Source organism: Rhinopithecus roxellana, chromosome 5 (genome assembly GCF_007565055.1).
Source record: "Rhinopithecus roxellana isolate Shanxi Qingling chromosome 5, ASM756505v1, whole genome shotgun sequence".
Taxonomy (NCBI): domain Eukaryota; kingdom Metazoa; phylum Chordata; class Mammalia; order Primates; family Cercopithecidae; genus Rhinopithecus; species Rhinopithecus roxellana.
Genome location: NC_044553.1, coordinates 90087293 through 90108472, shown reverse-complemented (window position 1 = coordinate 90108472; position 21180 = coordinate 90087293). Strand labels below are relative to the sequence as shown.

General features: G+C 36.3%; 1 protein-coding gene across 2 annotated transcripts in view; it reads right to left on the bottom strand.

The window, feature by feature from the left end:
• KCNH5 (potassium voltage-gated channel subfamily H member 5) overlaps positions 1-21180 on the bottom strand; it is a 362650-nt gene that overhangs the window by 293477 nt on the left and 47993 nt on the right. For both annotated transcript variants that reach the window (XM_030930684.1, XM_030930685.1), the window contains exons 5-6: positions 11351-11466; positions 5098-5490 (exon numbers count right to left, since the gene is read on the bottom strand). In XM_030930684.1, the coding sequence (XP_030786544.1) occupies positions 5098-5490; positions 11351-11466 (509 nt within the window). The remainder of the gene's footprint in view (positions 1-5097; positions 5491-11350; positions 11467-21180) is intronic.

Below are 21180 nucleotides of genomic sequence, written 5' to 3'. Positions count from 1 at the left end.
AGATATTAATTAAAGCTGCTTGGGAATGATGCAGGCAGGCTTCCTGAAAGAAATATGTTCCAGAAAGGTGAATGTTATAATAAGGGGTAATAAAGAGCCAATCTACAGGAACTGACCCAGAAAGAAGGCGAAGAATGCGTAAAATAGTATGAATGAAGAAGCTGATAAATGTGGATAAATCTAAATAAGAATTGACAATTAAATATTAATAAAACAATCACAGATTAAAAGGAAAAAATGAAAAATAATGTAGGCCCAAAATAAAAGACAATAATCATTTGAAAGATGAAGGGGAACAGAAGTGCTTGAATTAAATGAAGAAAGGTAAAGATACTTAGAAGCTTCTGGAATTTAAGTCAAACACTGATGTTAAAAATGTACAAGTAATCGATTAACAGAAAAAATTCCAAACCAGTAGGAGGAATCCAAGAGATTAAAGAAAAGTTCAATCAATCCAAAACCTGGAAAAACAAAAGGAAAAAGAAAACAGCAAAAAACAAAGATAAGAAAAGGCATTTAAAAATAGAAAATAAGATGTACTAAGTAAATCAAAACATAATTAATCACAATCAATGTAAACAGATTAAACTTGCCTGTTAAAGAGATTTTCAGAATCTATACACTACTCATAAAATATATATCCAGAAATACACAGACCAAATACACACCAACTACACAAAAGCAAATTTAGCTATAATAGTATAGAGCAAACTAGACCTTAAGCAAGGAAGGCATTATTAGGGACAAAGAACATTAGAAAAATGTGGAAGAAATCTCCCAGAAAGTATAGCAAAAATATAAAGGATTGGAAAATAGGAGTTTTTTTTTTTTTTTAAAGGAAATTACAGGAGTGGTCCCATAGGTACAATATCTTAATAAAAGGAGTTCCAGAAAGAGAGAAAATTTAGAACAGGTCAGAGGGCTGGAGAAAATCATAATAGGAAAAATATCAAGACAGTAGCCATGTTTTTCCAGACTGAAAAGGACCACCTAGTTAATACCCATCAAAACTGATGAAAATAGATCTGCACAAAGGTATATCATCAGAAAGTTACAGAACCTTGGGACAGAGAAGATACATGAAACTTCCAGAAAGAGAAAATAGGTCACACGTAAAGGACCAGAAATCATAATGACTTCAAGTTTCTTATCAGAATTACCGGGAGATAGAGTACAATGGCATTGTATCTTTCAAAATTCTGAAGGAAAATTGTCTCTAGCCGAGAATATTATGGCTAGCTCAACCATCAATTAGGTGAAAGAGTAAAGAGAGGTTTGTTTAAGAAAATGATATTGACAGAATATCTCTTGCATCAATGTAGTGAAGGGAGATTTAGATAATTGTCAGAGAACTTTGCAGCTGAATTAGTGATAAGAACATAGAAAACGTAAAATCAGACAGTTATCAGCTCCCAGAAAAATGGAAAGTGCAGAAAAAGAAAAGTAATTGCAACATGCTGCAAGGATCAGCTAGAAAGTGCATATTTGCAGTCATAATAATATAAACACTTGGCAGGGCCCAGTGGCTCACACCTGTAATCCCAACATTTTGGGAGGCTGAGGCGGGCGGATCACTTGAGGTCAGGAATTCAAGACCAGACTGGCCAACATGGTGAAATACTAAAAAAAATTTTAAAAATTAGCCGAGTGTGGTGGTGTGCATCTCTAGTCCCAGCTGCTGTGGAGGTTGAGGCAGGAGAATCGCTTGAACCTGGGAGGCCGAGGTTGCAGTGATCATACCACTGCACTCTGGCCTGGGTGACAGAGCAAGACTCTGTCTCCAAAAAAAGAAACAAATTAATAAGAAAAATATCAATGCTTAATATTTATTGAATCAAAAGGATGATACATTGTGAGAATGAGGTGATGAAAATGGTGCATGTAAATAGTAAGAGAAGGTAGAAAGGGGAGCTAAAATCTCACCTTTCATAGTGAGAAGTCAAAGACAAAACCTAAAATTGACAAACCAAGAGGTAGATATGTAGTCACGTTGTTTGGTGACATGGAAGCAAATAATAAAAGAATCCGCCGAAAAATTTAAAAGTGGCAGTCTAGGGTCTTCTCTTTTTTAAAACGAGACATTGCCAACTGCTCTTTATAGAGATTTTACCAATTCGTTCTCCCCTGAGCAGTATATGAGAGTGACACACCACATCCCACTTGATCAAGTGAGGTCCTGTAAGGAGTAGATGCCAAGTCAGGGTTATTTACACAATAATTTTACTGACGTAAATGCCTGGGAAGGACAAAATGGGGAGGGGGGAACACGAAGAGCCTTTGGACTACAATGCAAGTCTAACACCTGTGAAAGAGGGAAGGAAGACTCAGGTAGGAAGAAAAAGCTTAAACTTTTACATAATAAATGGACAGTCCCAGAGCAAAAGTTGCACGTATGGACAAGTTATAGTATTCCCACCATACTCAGACATTGACGGGAAGCAGCCCTGGGGAAATGTGTGAGCCCAGCTTCAATACGTGAGCTGCAGCAGATCAGAAAAGGCAGCAGCCTTCAGTTAACTGTGTTCAGTGCTGTGTTGGAAAATGATTAACAACTAGCTCTACAGAAAGTTTTTTAAAAAGGCCTTGATTTGTAGCTTTTGCTACTTTCTGTGGTGTAAATACTCCCACTGTGGCTAACTTCAAGCTACCACTATGAGATCACTAAATGTTGAGTTAAGAAGAGATGCTATCAACAGGCTTTCTAAAGCCAGGAGCTGGACTGAGGGTGCAGCTGACTGTACTCCACACAACACATGTTTATGAAAGGAGATTTGAGCAGTGTGCCTACTTAGCTACTACTCTCAATAGCCTAGCATTCTAATAGTTTCGGTCTTTGCAGTGTAATAAATGAAAACTGTATTTAGTGCTGATTTACTTTGCATTTCTTGAATATGAGCAAAATTGAGAGAATCTTTTAATATAAATATTATTGCAGTATTACATATAATTATATATGTATTTATTATTATACAATATATTTACTGTAATACTAATCAAACCAATCTTTTGATTATTTTTAATGGACAGAAATTAAAAATACATGTAGAATATGACGTCTTTAAGTACGTATGCATTGTGGAATGACTAAATCTAGCTAGTTAACATATGTGTTTCTTCACATAGTTATCATTTTTGTGGTGAGAACACTTTACACCCACTTTCTTAGCATTTTTACAGAATGTAGTACATTGTTAACTATAGTTGCCATGTTGTATAATAGCTCTCTTGAATTTAGTTCCATCTAACTGAAGTTTTGTATTCTTTGACCATCTCTCCATTCACCCCACCCCCTGGTTACCATCATTCTACTCTATATGAGATGAACTTGAACTTTTCTAGAATCCACATGAGTGATTCCTTTTATTAAAATCTTTAGGCCTATGTTCTAAATAACCAAGGTATTAATGTAATCATCTGTGTAGTGTGCAAAACATAAATATTGCTTATTGTCCCCTATTATGTGATTTGTATTTTCAAAATTAACTTCTTTAACTCACTTCAGAAGATAAATTTGAAAAAAAAAATCTTTAAAAGCTTCATGTAGGTGGACTCAAAACTTGGAAAATGAATTACTATGATTTCTTTTTTGCCATAATTTGTAAAGTAATAATTACATATACAGTATGAAAATACAATGTCTACATTAAAGTTGGGGAAAATAATATTTGTATTATTATAGTTGATTGAATGTAAATATTTTATGGAAAAAGTCACTGAAGAAAAGTTTCAATCTATCTCCCAACACACATAGAGAAACAATAATATATTATAATGTATAATAATAATAATAACAGAATAAGGAATTTTCCATCGAGCAGTCTACAGAGTAGAATCTATAGGAACATCTTAGGACAATTAAGTTAGTAATATTACCATTATTAACACATTTTAATAATAGATATATTCTATACTGACTCTTCTATGTATTATGAATTGAAATTACTGATTGTATCCTATTAGCTTGGTGTAACAACTTAAATATCATCTGCTATTAAGTTAGAGGCTGAGAAGCTGCGAATGAAGTAGTCTTTTAAGCTTTTACATATTTTAATTACTTCTAGGTGAACTGATAACACTGAAGAAGCAGAGTCTTATATTAGACCAGACATCAGAAGTCATCTGATATGGTTTGGTTCTGTGTCCCCACCCAAATCTCATCTCGAATAGTAATCCCCACATGTCAAGAGAGGGACCTGCTGGGAGGTGATTAGATTATGGGGGCAGCTTTCCCCACGCTGTTCCCATGATAGTGAGGGGGTTCTCACAAGATCTGGGGGTTTTAAAAGTGGCAGTTTCCCCTGTGCTCCTTTCTCTCTCCTGCCGCCATGTGAAGAAGGTCCTTGCTTCCTTCCACTAGGATTATAAGTTTCCTGAGGCCTCTCCAGCCATGTGGAACTGTGAGTCAATTAAATATCTTCTGTTTATAAATTACCCAGTCTCAGGTTGTATATTTATAGCAGTATGAAAATGGACTAATATGTCATCCAATACCCAAAAATATATTCAGACAAAATGTAAAGCAAAAGCTATGAGGAAGAAACCAAAGTGGCAAAAATTCAAGAATTGCTCTTTCATAAAACTTTCTTTATCTTTATGTTAACTCTACCACTGTTACCATAAATATCTTGAGAGGAGCAGTCAATAGATCTGTGAATGAATAGAGTTTTCAAATGCTGCAGCTTTTCAAAGAAAATATATCTACTTATTAGGTTGTTATAAAAGTAAATGTGGTTTTTACCATTAAAAGTAATTGTGAAAACCACAATTACTTTTGCACCAACCTAATATCTTCTTTCAATCAATTATGTAGTTTGTGAACCGTAGTTGACTTCAAATGCCACCACTTTTCTTCTCCTCCACTTCTTCCATTCACAACCTCCAATTCCCAGTAATTAGTACTTTCAACCAGATATCAAGGAAAAGAAATAGATGAACACTAACTTAAGGTGATCAAATGCAATAACTTTTGGCAAGGGTTTCAAGAAAGTTGAAAATGCTGGCTAAAAAGAGGTTTGGATTATCTGTGGAATCCATTTATCCTGATGTTTTCAAAACATATGACCCACAGTACTCAGAAAACCAAAACAAAAGACTTACCTCATCCACATTTTCAAAGGCATTGATGATGTCATAAGGTAAACAAGACAGCAGATCGATCACAAACCAAGTTTTCAGATAGTTCATCCTTATGAGCTTAGGGTCAGAAATGACCTCTCCACCAGGCCCCACGAAAGTTGTGTGAAAATTTAAAACGATGTCAACCAGAAAAATAACGTCCACCACACTATCCAGTACCAGCCAGGCTATGTTGTTCTGTTTTGTTTTGAAGGAAACATTATAAGGAACCATAATGGCGGTGTAGAAGGTAAGAATTAAAATCACCCAATCCCAAGTAGTTTTAAAAGCACAATAATGTAAAATAATGTGTGGTGGCGTCTTTGGCGCTTCTTGTTTATACTGAGGAAGGATATCTGATCCCAGCTGAAGAACCTAAAAGAGAGAAAATGTGTTTATACATGACTAGGTTATCTCTGCACAGTCAGTGACGAGTTCAAATCTACTGGCAGTCAAACCACAGCCAGTCATGCTCCACAGTCTTGCCTCCCTCTTTTCCTGAGTTGTCCTAAAATTTGTTCACAGGAAATCACTTCAAGTCCAAGCGCTCTACCAAAGCTGATCTTTCTGCTGTTCTATCTGGCCTGCTCTGACGCAGTAGCCAACACTGATCCACAACACTGCTAGATGTCCACTTCTTCAAGTGCCTCCAGCACACTCACTCTGTAAGCCCCCCTAGAATCACATGGCTCTCATGGACTGTCCGGCAGTTATTTGGGTGATACACCATTATCAATTCTTCATACACATTTAGCACCTCGGGAAGCATAACTTTGATTCTGATGGCCTCGCTGGACCCCAGCATCGCACTGTTGGTGATGTTGTTGTTGAATGATACTCAGCAAGGGCCCTGATGGCTGGCACAGCAGTGTAAAGGATTGTAAAGGGTATTACCTGCTTTTTCTCTTTCTCCCTTAGATTTGGACTTAAAGAATATTGTGTTTCTCGCCCAAGTGCAAATTTCCTTTAGGGAAAAAAATATTAAATACTCAAGTTTGTTTCTGTATACCTATTTGACAAATGGAAAAATTTCAGCGTAAGGTTATATGAACCTTGAATTATACTAATTAGGTCTAATTACAGTAGAAAAAAAAGATAAAAAGCAGATGACAGAGCAAGAGTAGAGGTTTGTGTATCCCTGGGCAAAGGTAACCAACACAAGACATAGCATTGCCTTCTGGAACCTGGAACCTGGGAATTCTAAAAAATAGTTGAGGCAAGCTGATCACGAGGTCAGGAGATCGAGACCATCCTGGCCAACATGGTGAAACCCCATCTCTACTAAAAATACAAATATTAGATGGGTGTGGTAGTGCGTTCCTATAATCCCAGCTATTCAGGAAGTGGAGACACTAGAATCACTTGAACGCAGGAGGCAGAGGTTGCAGTGAGCTGAGATTGCGCCACTGCACTCCAGCCTGGTGACAGAGCGAGACTACATCTCAAAAACAAAAAACAAAAAAAACAAAAAAAAACAGTTGAAGGGGTAAACCAAAAACTTCTGCCCTTTGCCATCAATGAAGCCAAAGACACCGTATGTGTTAAAGAGTTTGGTAAATTGAAATTTTTAAATATTTTCAACAGCTTTGCCCATCATATGTATTCAGTTATTCAGTGTCTCTAGGACTAATGGGACCCAGGAGGTAGGAATCAAAAAGTCCAAATCATAAAATCATAAATGCATTAAATACTTAGATGTAGGAATAGATAAAAATAAAAATACTTGTTAGCATGTAACTCTGAGTTATATGCCAAAAAACAAAACAAATATACTAGCATCTTTGGAAGCTTGGGACAGTATCCTAAAGTTCCTCTCACATACAGAACTTATGTATCGGAAAACTAAGAATATAATATCCATTGTTACTATTTTTTGATATGGAAAACATCATTGGTGGTCTCTTTAATTGTATGTTAGAATTGTTGTTTTTATTTTGGGGTTTGTAAGAATATCTGTAAAGATATTTTATGTATTTGTCATTATCAGTACCTCAGTTATATTTTTCCCATGATGTCTTAAACTACTTAAGAGCAAATTATCCTACCAGGACTGTAAGTCCCAATATACAATTGTACATAATCGTGGTTTTTCTTTTACCTTTCAACTACTGGCCTATTAGTTCCAATTTCATTGTGCTACACATGAAAATTGCCTTCATATTCAATGTTAGTAGTTTACCATCTATATATACACAGTCTATGTTTAACCACAAACAAATCAAACTTGGGAAATAAGAATAAACTCAGTGCCAGGGTGCATTACCACCTTCATGGACCCTAAGCCTTTGTTCCTTCCTGGACTCCTTCATGGTGAAACCCCGTCGCTACTAAAAATACAAAAATTAGCCAGGCGTAGTGGCACGTGCCTGTAGTCCCAGCTACTCTGGAGGCTGAGGCAGGAGAATCACTTGAACCTGGGAGGCAGAGGTTGCAGTGAGCTGAGATCGCACCACTCACTGCACTCCAGCCTGGGCAACAGAGCAAGACTCTGTCTCAAAAAAAAAAAAAAAAGTATATATATATGCATGTGTGTGTATATATGTGTGTGTGTGTGTGTGTGTGTGTGTGTATGTATTATAACAGCATTCCTGTAAAGATAAATATATTAATATCACACATTCAACTTTCATTTTTACCTAAAAGTTACTCTGTTTTCTTCTGCTGTTAATAGAAATTGAAACATCCTGTAGGCCCTGTAAAAGCACTGTGGGGCCCTGGACACCGTGCCTACTGTGCTAACAGACGTCAGGCCTGCTCAGTACCCCGGATTAATGCAAGTCTCCTCTAAAGATGCGATGGCATCACCCTAAGTTCAGAAAGTCTTAAACCTAGCTATACATTAAAATCATCTGGGAAAGTTTAAAAGAATACAGTATACTTATACCTAGACTCCACCCTGGAGAATGATTAAATTGGTCTTGTTTGGGTTCTCAGAGAATCTATAGTTTCAAAACCTTCCCAGGTGTTTACAATGTACAGCCCAAGTTAAGATCTCTGTCTTCCATTTCTTTAGACATTCAGGACCCAATTCTCTAGACAGTGATTTGCATATGTAAAGCCCTCCAAAAAAAATGCAATATGAGGACAAAAAGGAGGAGGAAAGGGTAGAGGAGGACAAGGAGGAGGAAGAAGAGGAAAATGGCAACAACAAAAAATAGTGCACAAAAAATAATTGAAGCTTGATCTTTTTCATATGCAAAGCATTACCTTAATCTTCACTCTGTCCCTGGGCTCTTTTAAAAAACATTGAGTAACAGACTCTTCACTTTCATTGTTATTTCATTTGTGCTTTTATAAGCAATAAGCCTTTGGTGGAGGGAGGATGAAATCACATTTTTTTGATGTATTTTTGTACCAATACAGACACATTCTTCCTCTGAAGATCTGAGAGCATTGACTCCAACAAAGTCAGGCCCACTGACTGATGTGGCGGGGTGCATATATTTATCTCTACCCAACATAAAAGTGAACAAGCTAAAGGCAATCAGCAGGGTGTCAATGCATGCGGAAAATTAATTAACTACCTTTATGGAGACTGGAATCTTTGAAACTGGGGATCAGCTCCAAATTTGGGGGATCAGGTAGAACTGAGATCAAATTTATCTGTCTTTGAAAAAGTGAAAGAGCCTAAAATTCCACAGCAAAACCAAATACTTGCGTTCAGCAAATTATATGAGTTTTGAGTACCGCTGGAAAAACAATATTGTTGTACTTATTTGATATTTCTTTTATGTCTATCTTTGGAGATTAAGAGCATGCGCTGCAGGGCAGGTATTCAGACTAAATGTCTATCGACAATCTTGTTATTTCTGTGTGCTCTCTGAAACCGATCCTAAGATCTGACAGAAAGCAGTTTTATATCAGAACCAGGTTTATGAATAAGGGATGACTGGTAAAGAAACTAACACTAATCACAGAGCAAAGAAAAAAAAAAAACCAGATGGGATGAAATAGAAATAAGTTTCTCAAAAGTAAAAATGAGAAAATGTCAAGGGGAAAGTTTCTTTCTTTTCCCTGGACACAGAGAAAAACAATCCTGAGTGATTCTGGGTACTAAGGGAGAAGATTTTCTTCTCTATGGCCCCCTTCCACTTGTTCTCACTCTGTTGTATAACAGACAAAAGAAAAATCCTGAATAAGGTGTGGTTAAGACTCTGAAGGAATCATGACTACAAAAATTAACAATCACAGAAACAACCTCCTACATTTCAGCGTGATTTGTAGAAAGAAACAGGCAACTTTAGGCAGAAGAGTAAATAGCTCCAAAATCTAAGCATTTTTGCAAAAGAAAGTCGTATCTCATTGTCTGCTTTAAATCTTGTACTAATTGCATATTAACTTTTAAATATTGTGATTATTATTATTAGTTAATATTTAGTTATATTAACGTCTTATTTTGGTCTTCAGAAACATGTCTGCACATCAAAGGATTCATCTTTCCCCAAGCTAACAGTGCTGTTTAAAGCAGAAAACCGTAATAAGTCTTTTTGTTAGTCATGGTCTAAGGAAAACTCTATAGTCTTCTAAATTCAGGGAACATACTTTACTTCCTAATCCCCTCCAAACCAGAGTCAATATTTACAATGAGTTAAGGAAATTACTCTGAAGTGCTTCAACTCACTTTTCTGCAGCAGAGAAAACTGATAAGCATATGGCTTTTATTTTATCTGTCTCTCTTTTGGTAAAAGTTACCTCAGAATATTTTGTGAGTGCAAACGTAGTGCTCAGCATAGTTTTGGTAGCTTAATGAGCTTTTTGGCATCTTTCAAACCAGTAACACAAATTATGGTTATAGAAGACATGCGAACAATAAAGCTATCAGCTGCCTCAGAGTTCTGTCCTCATTTTTTTTCTCCTTAGTCTCAGGGTAACATCATCTAGTCACATGACTTGAACAGCCATAACTGTAAGGATGACACTGAAGCCTACAACTCAAACTCAAATATCTTTCCAGAGTGCCAAACCCATAAATCTCACTGCCGTTCAGGCATCTCCACTAGGACTTCCTATCGGGCTCTTCAAACTTAGTATGCCCAGAACCGAACTCACGGTCATTGTCCTCAAATCTTCTGTCCTTCCTCTTACATTCGTCATTTTATTAACCAACAGTACTATCTACCCTGTCGTCTAAATCAAAAACATAGAATCACACTGGACTCAACCTCTTGTTTCACACACTATTCTAATGTATCAACAAATGTGTTTAATCTTAATGTGTCTGCAATCCACCTGCTTCTGCTATCACTATCTTACTAACAACCATGGTCATGCTGACTGACTTACTGCTAGGGCTTCCTCACTGGTTTCCCTACCTCCCCATTCACCACAGAGCCACTAGGTCATGCAGGAGTTTTTAATCATTTTGTGCCTTGGATCCCTATGGTAATCTGGTAAAAACTATAGGCCTCTTCTTAGAATAAAGTTTTTGAATTAACACAATAAAAACATGAAACTGCAAAAGAAACCAATTAGGATCCACCTCCCTTTGAGAGGTTTTTCTGAGACACAAAGGTCATTTTCCTGGCACATGAGACACCAGCCACCACCATTTCACTATATGCTACCTTACCTTCTCCTTCCCCATCTGAATTCAGCTACACTAAAGTCATACTCAACGTCATCATACTACCTCATCTCTGAGCCTTTGTACATGCTGGCCTCCCTAGTAGGAATAAATTGCATCCCTTCTTTACCTGACTAACTCTCACATTTTCCCTTCAGAATTCACTCAGTCCAGGTATCATCTCACTCATACAGCCTTCCCTAGGGCCCCACATTTGGGCAAATTCTCCTGCACAGGCTCCCACGGCACCCTGTCATTGCATTTTTTCACATCTTATGATCAGTTTCTGTTGGGTATTTAACTCCTTGATGACAGAACCCATTTCTTATTTATCTTTACATCCTTTGCAGAGTGCCAAGCACAGAGCATACCCTGAATATGTGTTTGCTGCATATACTCATGAAGCAATGAAAGAACTCCCTATCTGATATGCTCAAAGAAAACTTACACTCTACAGACATGACCTGGGATGTCATAAGCTACACTCCCATTTCAAAAGTTGGAGAGAATGAATAGAAATATTTAGAATTTCTATATTTCTACAAGGGAAACATAAATTATCAGCTAAGTATTTATAAGATCATAGCCAGAAATATCTATATTAAATCATTTTGGGGAAGAAAAATGTACCAACACCACCATCTTGGGAAGCAAAGTTTGTCTCATACTTACTTCAGCTAATCTTGAATGTTTGTGGACCACCTCTGTTTTATTCATTGGCGTGAGCTGCTGCAAAACACTTCGGCTATTTGTCAAAGCTCGTGTCAATCGGGCAAATTTCGTCCAACCTTAAAAATAAGGAAAGAAAGTCTCAGTTTTTCATACACAATGAATAAGAAATCCAACATTCTTGCTAGTATTAAAAAGATCTCAGCAACCACATAATATCCAAAATGAATGCAAAGTATCAAACAAAAGTATTTTCTTTCCTTCTGTATAGATGTGCTCATATATTTGAAATGTGGCTATAAAATAATGAACAATTTTTATGTGTGACCTTTGTGTTTTGCCCATATCTGTGATGTAGTCCCCGTAGCCAAGGCAACCAGCTATCCACAAAATTCTGTGCTCCTCCTTACATTGTATAGCTTTCTTATTGGGATATAGCTTTCCAACCAGGAACATATTTCCCAGAATTTCTTGCATCTTAGTATGGCCTATGTCCCTGGTTCTCACCAATGGAATGTAGACAGAAGTAATGTGTGTCACTTCCATGCCGTGATTTAAGAAGCAACTCTGACTTCTCCATAATTTCTCTTTCTTTCTACCAGCTGGAAGGATGCAAATGACAAGGCCCAAGGGGATAGCAAAGCTTCTGAATAACTGCGTGGGAAAATGCCATATGCCAGCCAGGATCCTTTGCCTTGGACTGTTATATGAGCAAGAAATGTGCTTCTAGTGTATTAAGCCACTGAAAGTTGGGGATTTATTTGTTATAGCAGCTTGTCTTACCCTAATAAAAAGTCCTTCATGCATTTGCGTGTAGATATAAGAGAATAAAACTGAATTGCAGCAAATCTTACTTTTTATGGTTTATCTCACACACTTCCATCTTCCTTGTAACATAGCAAAATGTTATTTATCTGTTATTAACAACTGCAGTGATACCTAAATTTATTTTTGGAATATCTAGAATTGTTAATAATGCCTTCTGAAAGAGCAGTGACTTTTGGGGGAAAGAAATGCAATTTAATAGGAAAGACTTTTCTTCTGGGGCCTCAAATTGCCAGCACTGAAATCATTAATCTCAAGGAAATGTCAATAAGAGGTGAACAAATAGAACATAACCAGCCATACTCTTGTCCTGTCTCAATTATTCTTTCTCTAGATATCTCAAAAGCTCCAATTCATTAAAAAATGTTGTTAACACTATCTGATAACTTCTACACAATTACCCTTCATGAGGTCATTTATTAGGTAACTCCTTAAAACTGAAAAACTCCTGATGTTCCAAAGGAATGATGGCAATGATGAAATTTCAGACAATATGACAAAAAAAAATTAAGGAAGAAATTCTGGAAATACACCTGTACACCTGCCTAATATCTGTCAAACCATAAAACGCAGGTGACATCATTCTTTACTACTATTCTTCAGGCTGATTCTGATTTCATTTAAGCTTTGTATTGCCCCACCAATTCAGGTCTCTCTATGTATTCAATAACTGGATTGGAAAAGAAATAAACTGGCATCAGTTGATGGAAAGTCTTTATTTCTTCTACATTAATGGGCCCCATCCTAGTAATTAGAACCAAAAAAAGGTTAGGTTTTGGGAATCATATGCAACCCTAAGGCTTACCCTGTACAATGTGCTGCAGAAACAAAAAAAGGTATCAGATATGCTACCAACTCTCTAAAAACTCAACATTAATGAAAAACCAACATGCAATCTCTATGACAAATTGAGACTTTTTCTTTTGAGTGCCAGACTTATGTGTCTAATTAGCCACTGGACCTTTCTTACTGCAGTGTTCTACAGGCATCTGACAACACTCAACATGTCCAAAACTGATACCATCTTACCCCTTCATCACCCACTCTGCCTCATTCATGCATCCCTGATCTTGTCGAATGGCCCCAAGATATTTCTAATTGCCCAAATGAGAAACTTGAAATTCGCCATCCTCTTTTCACTATTACCTACACACACACACACACACACACACAATTCTTTCCCAGCCTTATAGATTATAACATCAATAAATATCTCTCAGATTGAATCTCCTCTCTGTACCCTACTATGTCAGACAACATACCATTTTTCACCTGAGTTAGGCAGCGTTCCAAAACCACATCCTCATTGCATGCAAAATTCTTTCTAAAACACATGCCTTTTACCCTATTACCCTTTACAGAAACCTGAAGGCCTCCAGGATAACACTGTATATCCTTGGTATACAGGTCATTTATTTTCTGATCCCAGTGATTTGCTCTGCCTCTCTCTTGCCACTTTCTCACACATGCTCTGCATCCCAGCCTTATTGAAATCAATAGCAAATCAAATAAAGAATAAATTCAAAATGAAAATTAAATCTACTAGGAATTCTTTGTACACCTTATGCTGTTTTGTGTTTCCATGTTTTCACATGTTACAATCATTCTGCCTGCCTGGAATGTCTTTTCCCTCCCGCATCTGTCTGGCTAACACTTAATCTGGTAACTGCAGCCTCAGTTAAAGCATTACCTTGATGCTTCTTTGATTCACCCACAAGTGAGACGTGCTCTCCTCTGTACACGCATATCATGGGATGCATACCTCACCTGGTACTAACAACACTGATGCAACTGTTGATTAATATAATAGTCACTCTTGCTAAACTCTTGTTTTTCCCTCCATTCTTACCACTTGAAACAGGGCCTGGCATAAAATACACCATAACATAAATCAATCGTATTTGTAACTTTAAAAATCAGATATAAAATAAATCTCATTTTGTTTCATTATCCCTGGTTTTTGGTTTGGTTTTGCTTTGTTTGGTAAAAGTGATGAGGGTGTCTTTGGATGACAGCAACTATATGAGTCATAGGTATATTATAATTTTACCTGGTGATAATTTGTGCACCTTAAATCAACAGAATGTTATAATTGCCTTGACTATTTCTAGAAAATTCCAAGTCAATTTTTTACTTACTGAAGGCTCAGATTTCTAAAACGGGTGAAATTACAGCTCTTGATATAACTCAGCTGGATTAAAAGAAATGCCCACTTTCATTCCCTGTGTGAAGAAAAGGTTTATCCAAAAAAATATTTTGACAAAAAAAAAAGGAGACATTTAGGAATAAACTAAATGATCCATAAAAGAATACAAATCATCAAATTGCAGGTTTTCTCTGATTTTACAGTATCGTTCATGAAAATAAATGTGAGGAAGGAGAAATATGACAATGAAAGCTTATTATCATCCTCTGGTTTTCCATTTGAAGCCATCACGAGCACATACTACAACTGTGTTTCTTAATGAGTAAGCAGTAGTTCCTAATAGAAAAAAAGCTTGTACAAATGTCTGCATATGTGTGTACCTTATTTTACACATGAAGTCAGTGTGATCAAGGAAGATTTCATCTCTTTTCTTTAGCTTATTTTAGTTTCTTGAAGGAAAAAAATCATTTTTAAACAGTAAAAATAAAACACAGGCATTTTTCTCCAAGAGTAAAAATAGGACTATCATTGATTTAAAAAACAGAAAGAAAATGAAAGAGAAAGGTAATATTAAGCCATCATTCTAAAAATGTTTTAAGTCAGCATATTCTTAGTAAGACTACCCTTGAACATAGATGAAAAGGGAATTGACTGTATCGTGTGACTTTTAGGTGCCAGATTTTGTATTTTCTATCCTTGGTATTAGTCCATTCTCATTCTGCTATAAAGAACTGCCTGAGACTGGGTAACTTATAAAGGAAACAGGTTTAATTGACTCACAGTTCCACATGGCTGGAGAGACCTTGGGAAACATGCAATCATGGCAGAAGCGAAAGCGAACACGTCCTTCTTTACATGGCAGCAGGAAGGAGAAGTGCCGAGCCAAGAGGGGAAAATCCCCTTATAAAAACATCAGATCTCAGGAGAACTTACTCACTATAATGAGAACAGCATGGGGTGACTGCCCCTGTGATCTAATCACCTCCTATGAGGTCCCTCCCCCAATGTGGGGATTACAATTCAAATTACAATTCAAGATGAGATTTGGGTGGGAACACAGAGCCAGACTATATTACTGTGGTTGACTAACACATAGTGGGCACTAGATCTGTTTTTGTGGAATGTTTTATTGAATGGTTTTGTTTAGTGAATGAATTAATGATGATTAATGAGGAAATAAGTTAAATAGGATTACAGCATTCTGCAATATACATAAATATTTAAAATTTAAAGAAAATATATTCAGTTCTTAGGTATCAGCATAGCTTATATGAAAGAAGTCTTTTGGTTGAAGAAGGTAGGAAAGGCATGGTAAGGAAGGTTAGGGAAGGAATTCTGGAAGTGTTAAGGATTATAATCTGCTTTCAGAAAGAGAACTGGGGAACTGCTGGCAGAAAAAAAAAAAAAAAAAAAAAAAAAAAAAGTGGTGGTAAATGTTGAACTGACCCAGATGTACCAGAAGAGAAAGGACTTGGAAAGGATTCCTTCTTCCTAGAGAAATCAAAGCCAAAGGCGGTTGTAAAATTGAGTAATCATTTAAGAGTTTTGCTATCAAAATGCCCTAGAACATGGAGAATCAATGCAAAGCAAAGGAATGTTTGGGTCCACATTAAAATCAATGGGAACATTCAAAGATGAGCTTTCTGAGCTACTCAGTAATCTTTCAATTTGTCTCTGATTAGGGCCTCCTTGCAGTTTCAGTTCCAAAGAGTTAGGATTTTTCTCACAACACCTATGCTGCCCTTCTCTCCTTACTGTCAGCACAAATCCGTGCCAAAAACGTTATTGAAAAAAGCAGAAACATGATAGTCTTCTTTTTAACTTATATAAAGTTATGAAGTACAAATGCAATTTCTTTACATGTATCAATTGTATAATCGTCAGGGCTTTTAGGTTAACTGTGACCTGAATAACATATATTGTACTCATTAAGAATTTCTCATCATCCACCCTCTCCCACGCCTTCACCCTCCCAAGTCTCCAATGTCTATCATTCCACTCTCTACATCCATGTGTACACATTTTTAACACCCACTTAATGAGTGAGAATATGTGATATTTGTCTTTCTGTGTCTGGGTTGGTTCACTTAAGGTAATGGATTCCAATTCCATTCATGTTGCTGCAAAAGACATGATTTCATTCTTTTTTGTGGCTGAGTAGCATCCCATTGTGTATATATGCCACATGTTCTTTATCCAGTCATCCACTGATGGACAATTAGATTGATTCTATCTTTTCAGTTGTGAATAGTGCTGCGATAAACATACGAGTGAAGCTATCTTTTTGGTGTAAAGATTTATTTTCTTTTGATACACACCCAGTAGCAGGATTGCCAGATCAAATGGTAGTTCTATTTTTAGTTATTTGAGAAATCTCCATATTGTTTTCCATTGAGGTTCTACTAACCTACATTCCCACCAACAGTGTACAAGAGTTCCCTTTTCTCCACATCCTTACCAACATCTGTTATTTTTTGTCTTTTTAATGGCCATTCTGATTGCTGTGAGAGGATATCTCATTGTAGTTTTAATTTGCATTTCTCTGATGATTAGTGATGTCAAGCATTTTTTCATATACTGTCGGCCATTTGTATGTATTCTTTTGAAAAATATCTATTAATGTCCTTTCCCCACTTGTTAATGGAGTTATGTTGTTGTTGTTGTTATTGTTGTTGTTGTTGTTGTTGTTGTTGAATTGGGTGCCTTATAAATTCTAAATATGAGTCCTCTGTTGAATAAATAGTTTGCAAATACTTTCTTCTATTCTTCAGGTCATCTGTCCACTCTGTTGGTTCTTTCTTTTGCTGTAGAGAAGCTTTTTAGTTTAATTAAGTTCCATTTGTCTGTTTTTATTTTTGTTGTCTTGGCTTTTGAGGTCTTTGTCATGAATTCTTTGCCTAGACCAATGTCCAAAAGAGGCTTTCCTAGATTTTCTCCTAGTATTTTTATAGCTTCAAGTCTTATGTTTAAGCCTTTAATCCATCTTGAGTTGGTTTTTGTATATGACAAGAGATAGGGGGTCCTGTTTCATTCTTCTGCATATGGCAATCCAATTATTCCAGCACCAATCATTGAAAAAGGTCTCCTTTCCCCAGTGTATGTTCTTATGGGCTTTGTCAAAGATCAGTTGGCTGTAAATATGTGCCTTTATTTCTGGGTTCTCTATTCTGTTCCATTGATCAATGTGTCTATTTTTATATCAGTACTGTGCTGTTGAGTTTACTATAGCTTTGTAATATAACTTGAAGTCAGGTAATGTGATGTCTTCAGTTTTATTCTTTTTGCTTAAGATTACTTTGGCTATTTGGGGTCTTTTCTAGTTCCATATGAATTTTAGTTCCATATGAATTTTTTTAGTTCCATATGAATTTGTTTTTCTAATTCTGTAAAAAAAATAACATTGGTATTTTGATAAGAATGGCATTGAATCTATAGATTGCTTTTGGCAAAATGGTCCTAGAAATGTGACAGGCTTCAGTTTCCCTTCTCTCCCATTTACCTCCAGACTAAACCACTACAGCACCTGGTTCTTACCTGCACCTCTATCATCTCAGAGAATTGATCATTTGCTCCTTCCTGATCACACATATGTTTCAATCATGCACATTGGAGTAGATTCTAAATTTTTGCTATCACTAACAATGTCTTATACCAATCCCTTTGTATTCTTGAACAAGTCTGGAATTACCTATTATTAGCTATATTAGTTCATTTGATCTCTCATCAACTTGTACTGTACAAACTTTGAAAAAGTTGAGCTGCCATACTGTCTAGGTCAGAGAAAAAAGACGTATCAGCAGTTCCAACTTTTCCCAGTGATACATTTACTGATCTCACCTTTAGAGACCTAACTGGTGTGACTGATTATTCAGCAAAGTTTGCTGATGTTACTTAGATGTGGTCGATATAGGGTAATGCGAACAGACAGCTGAATATGAAGAGCCTAATACTTGCTCTGTAAGTTGTTCATGGCATTATGAGAACATTTGTTCTCCTAAAAGCTCAAGATGCCAACTCCTTCTTAATAAAACATTAGTTTAGCTCTATTGGGTTGCAATTAACCTCTTTGTCATGGACTGCCTAATCTTAAAAATAAAAAGAAGTCACAGAGGCAGTTAAATCAATCTACTAGACTGCAACACAAGATTCTAATCTATAAGAAAAAAGCTTAGGTAAACAATTATACTCTTGGCCAAAGAGACTACATAGTATAATTACTCATATTTCATCTGTTGTTTCCTCTCTAAAGAAAACCATTGGCTTCCACAAGGAGAAGCTTGCTATTTTGGCTGTTATTTTTTATTCTATGGGAATTTTTTTTGTCTCAATTATTGGCAAGAAGATGCCATAACTATTTGGCACAAGATATTTCACACTGTAATTATCTTGGCAGTTTTGGAGTCTGTTTGAAAATACTGTACAGTATAAATGGGCAGAGATTTAGGCCATCTCTTTTAGAACACATATGGATAATCAACAGAATGGATTTCTTGGCTGTAATTTTCCTCTTTGTATTATTATAAATAATGTATCAGGTACCACTGACTGATTACCTGAACAACAATATCAAGACCTCACTACCAGGAACAAAAAAAAAAAACAGGAACACTATGCCCCCTTAAATTATTATCAGTTAGTTTACTTGGTTCAAAGCAGCATAATTCTATCCGAATGAGAGTATTCGCAACCTGTGCTTCATTTTTGTGGGGAAAAAGGAAAACAAGGGATTGAGGTAGTTAAACCTCAACAATAAGTCTCCAATGAGAAGGATGGGGCAGCATAGGTGCAATAGAGAGAACATGGGATTTGAAATCAGTCAGATGTTGAGTGTCAGAATCTTCAACAGTAAAATGGAGATAACAATACTAATTTTCAGAAATATAGAAATGACCAATAATGAATATAAAGTTCTTGGCATATATTAACTACTCCATCAACACTGGCTTCCTTCCCTTTCGATGGTTTTTGCAACCATCCATCATGGTATAATTCAAAGGTATTGTTGACATTACCCAGTGTCAGTCAAAGACAAAACATCAATTCAGAATAAAAGTTTGGTAATCATAGATTGATTACAAGGAAGAGGTACATGCAAATTAGTTGGCTGCCATCACATGTTATAATTATTGTCCCAGATATGATTCAGAAATAAAATTCAGAATGAATCCATTTATTCAAGTCTTTCAATCATATGTCTAAGTTTCTTGGTAAAAATATCGATACAAGTAGGAGATTGATGTTAATTCCGGTCAATTTTGGCAAATCCTGCAAGGACTTGGACGCCTTGCTCCTATCACCTGGCCCCTTTCATGCTAAGAAGGTAAAAAGCCCTTGCTCTGGGATTACATTCCGATTTTGCCAGTGTGTAGATTCACGTGTCTGTTCTGAATGCTAGAACACTATTTCTTATATGCTCGCAGAATTTTTATCAATGAAGTATTTCTTCAAAATTTTGCAAACACCCTTGTAAACATCCTCAACTCCCAGATCTTTGGAGTCCCTGAGTCTTCTCTTATTCACCTGACCAAACTTCAACTTTAGATAAACACAACTTTTCACTTACTTCTGTATCTACACCTCTTTGACTAAATATGAGTGGATTAAAACACAATATTATGCTCATAGGTAACTAGTGAAATTTATGACCACTAGCCTGAAATGGACCTTTGTGTGGCTCAGAAATCCTGCTGTGTTTCTCTTTTCCATTCACTATTCCACTCTCTTAGATAACCAGTTCAGACACACTCCACTCTTCTCACATCCTTCGCCATCTTTACTCTCAGTTGATAACTGTGATTCCTGTTTTTACTGAGACAATGGAGCAATCAAAAGAAAGCTTCCACTATATATTTTCTTGTTTGCCTCTCCCACTAGAATGTGACAGAAGGGACTTTGTATCTCCAGGACCTAGAATCGTGCCTGCACCATATTCCCAATTTTTTGTTGGGAAAAAAAAATAGATAAATGTAAGACAAGGAGGATAAAATATTCCTATAAGAGTCCTGAAAAGGCTCAGGTTAAGTAACTCTGGTGCCCAAAACAGAATCAACAGCCAGTCTACTATATCCAAGTTCAATGCTCTACACCCAAATTATTTTGATATTATGGTGTTATCATGTCATCTCATCCATTATTTCCCAAAAGTTCCATGGTTCCTTTACTTGATTTAAAAAGCTGAAAGATAGGTGCTTATGCCAATATTTTAAAACATACTTTCCTACACTGCTAGCTTCAAGATATAGGATGATGACTTAATGGCATAAATATTTTATTTCTATTGAATTTTTCATGTTAAATGTACAGTTCAAATGAATAATTGAAAGCAGCTCACACACACCATTCATAGTTACATTTTACAATACTTTTTTGGTAATCTGCTATGTGTTTGGAAGATACAGAGAAGTCTCAAAAGTCTATTTAAAATAAGCTCATCTACAGATTCTGGCACTGGAAAGAGATTTTTTTCTTTAATGCTTTTCACAATGGGGTCTGATTTTCCCTATAAATTCTAATTTACATGTCTATCAAACCCATAGTTAAAAAACCAAGGAGTATGAGTTGTCTGGAGCTTTTACAAATATCATTTTTTTATAAAAATGAATTATTCATTTCAAAGAGACTGAGCCTTACAAAGTATTCTGTGATTCCGGTGTGGGGATGCAGATAAAGGAGAGGCATTAATTTCAGAAAGAAAAGTCAACCCTTCAATATCAGCACCCTTTCCCCAACTTCATTGCAAAATGTTGCCGACTTTCAGTTTCCATAAATAGATATGTAGTTACTGACACCACCACTTAGGTTCAGCCGGTCAAAAGTGCTGCGAAAGTACTGTACTTTCTTTGGCCAACTTCATCTGTGCCAT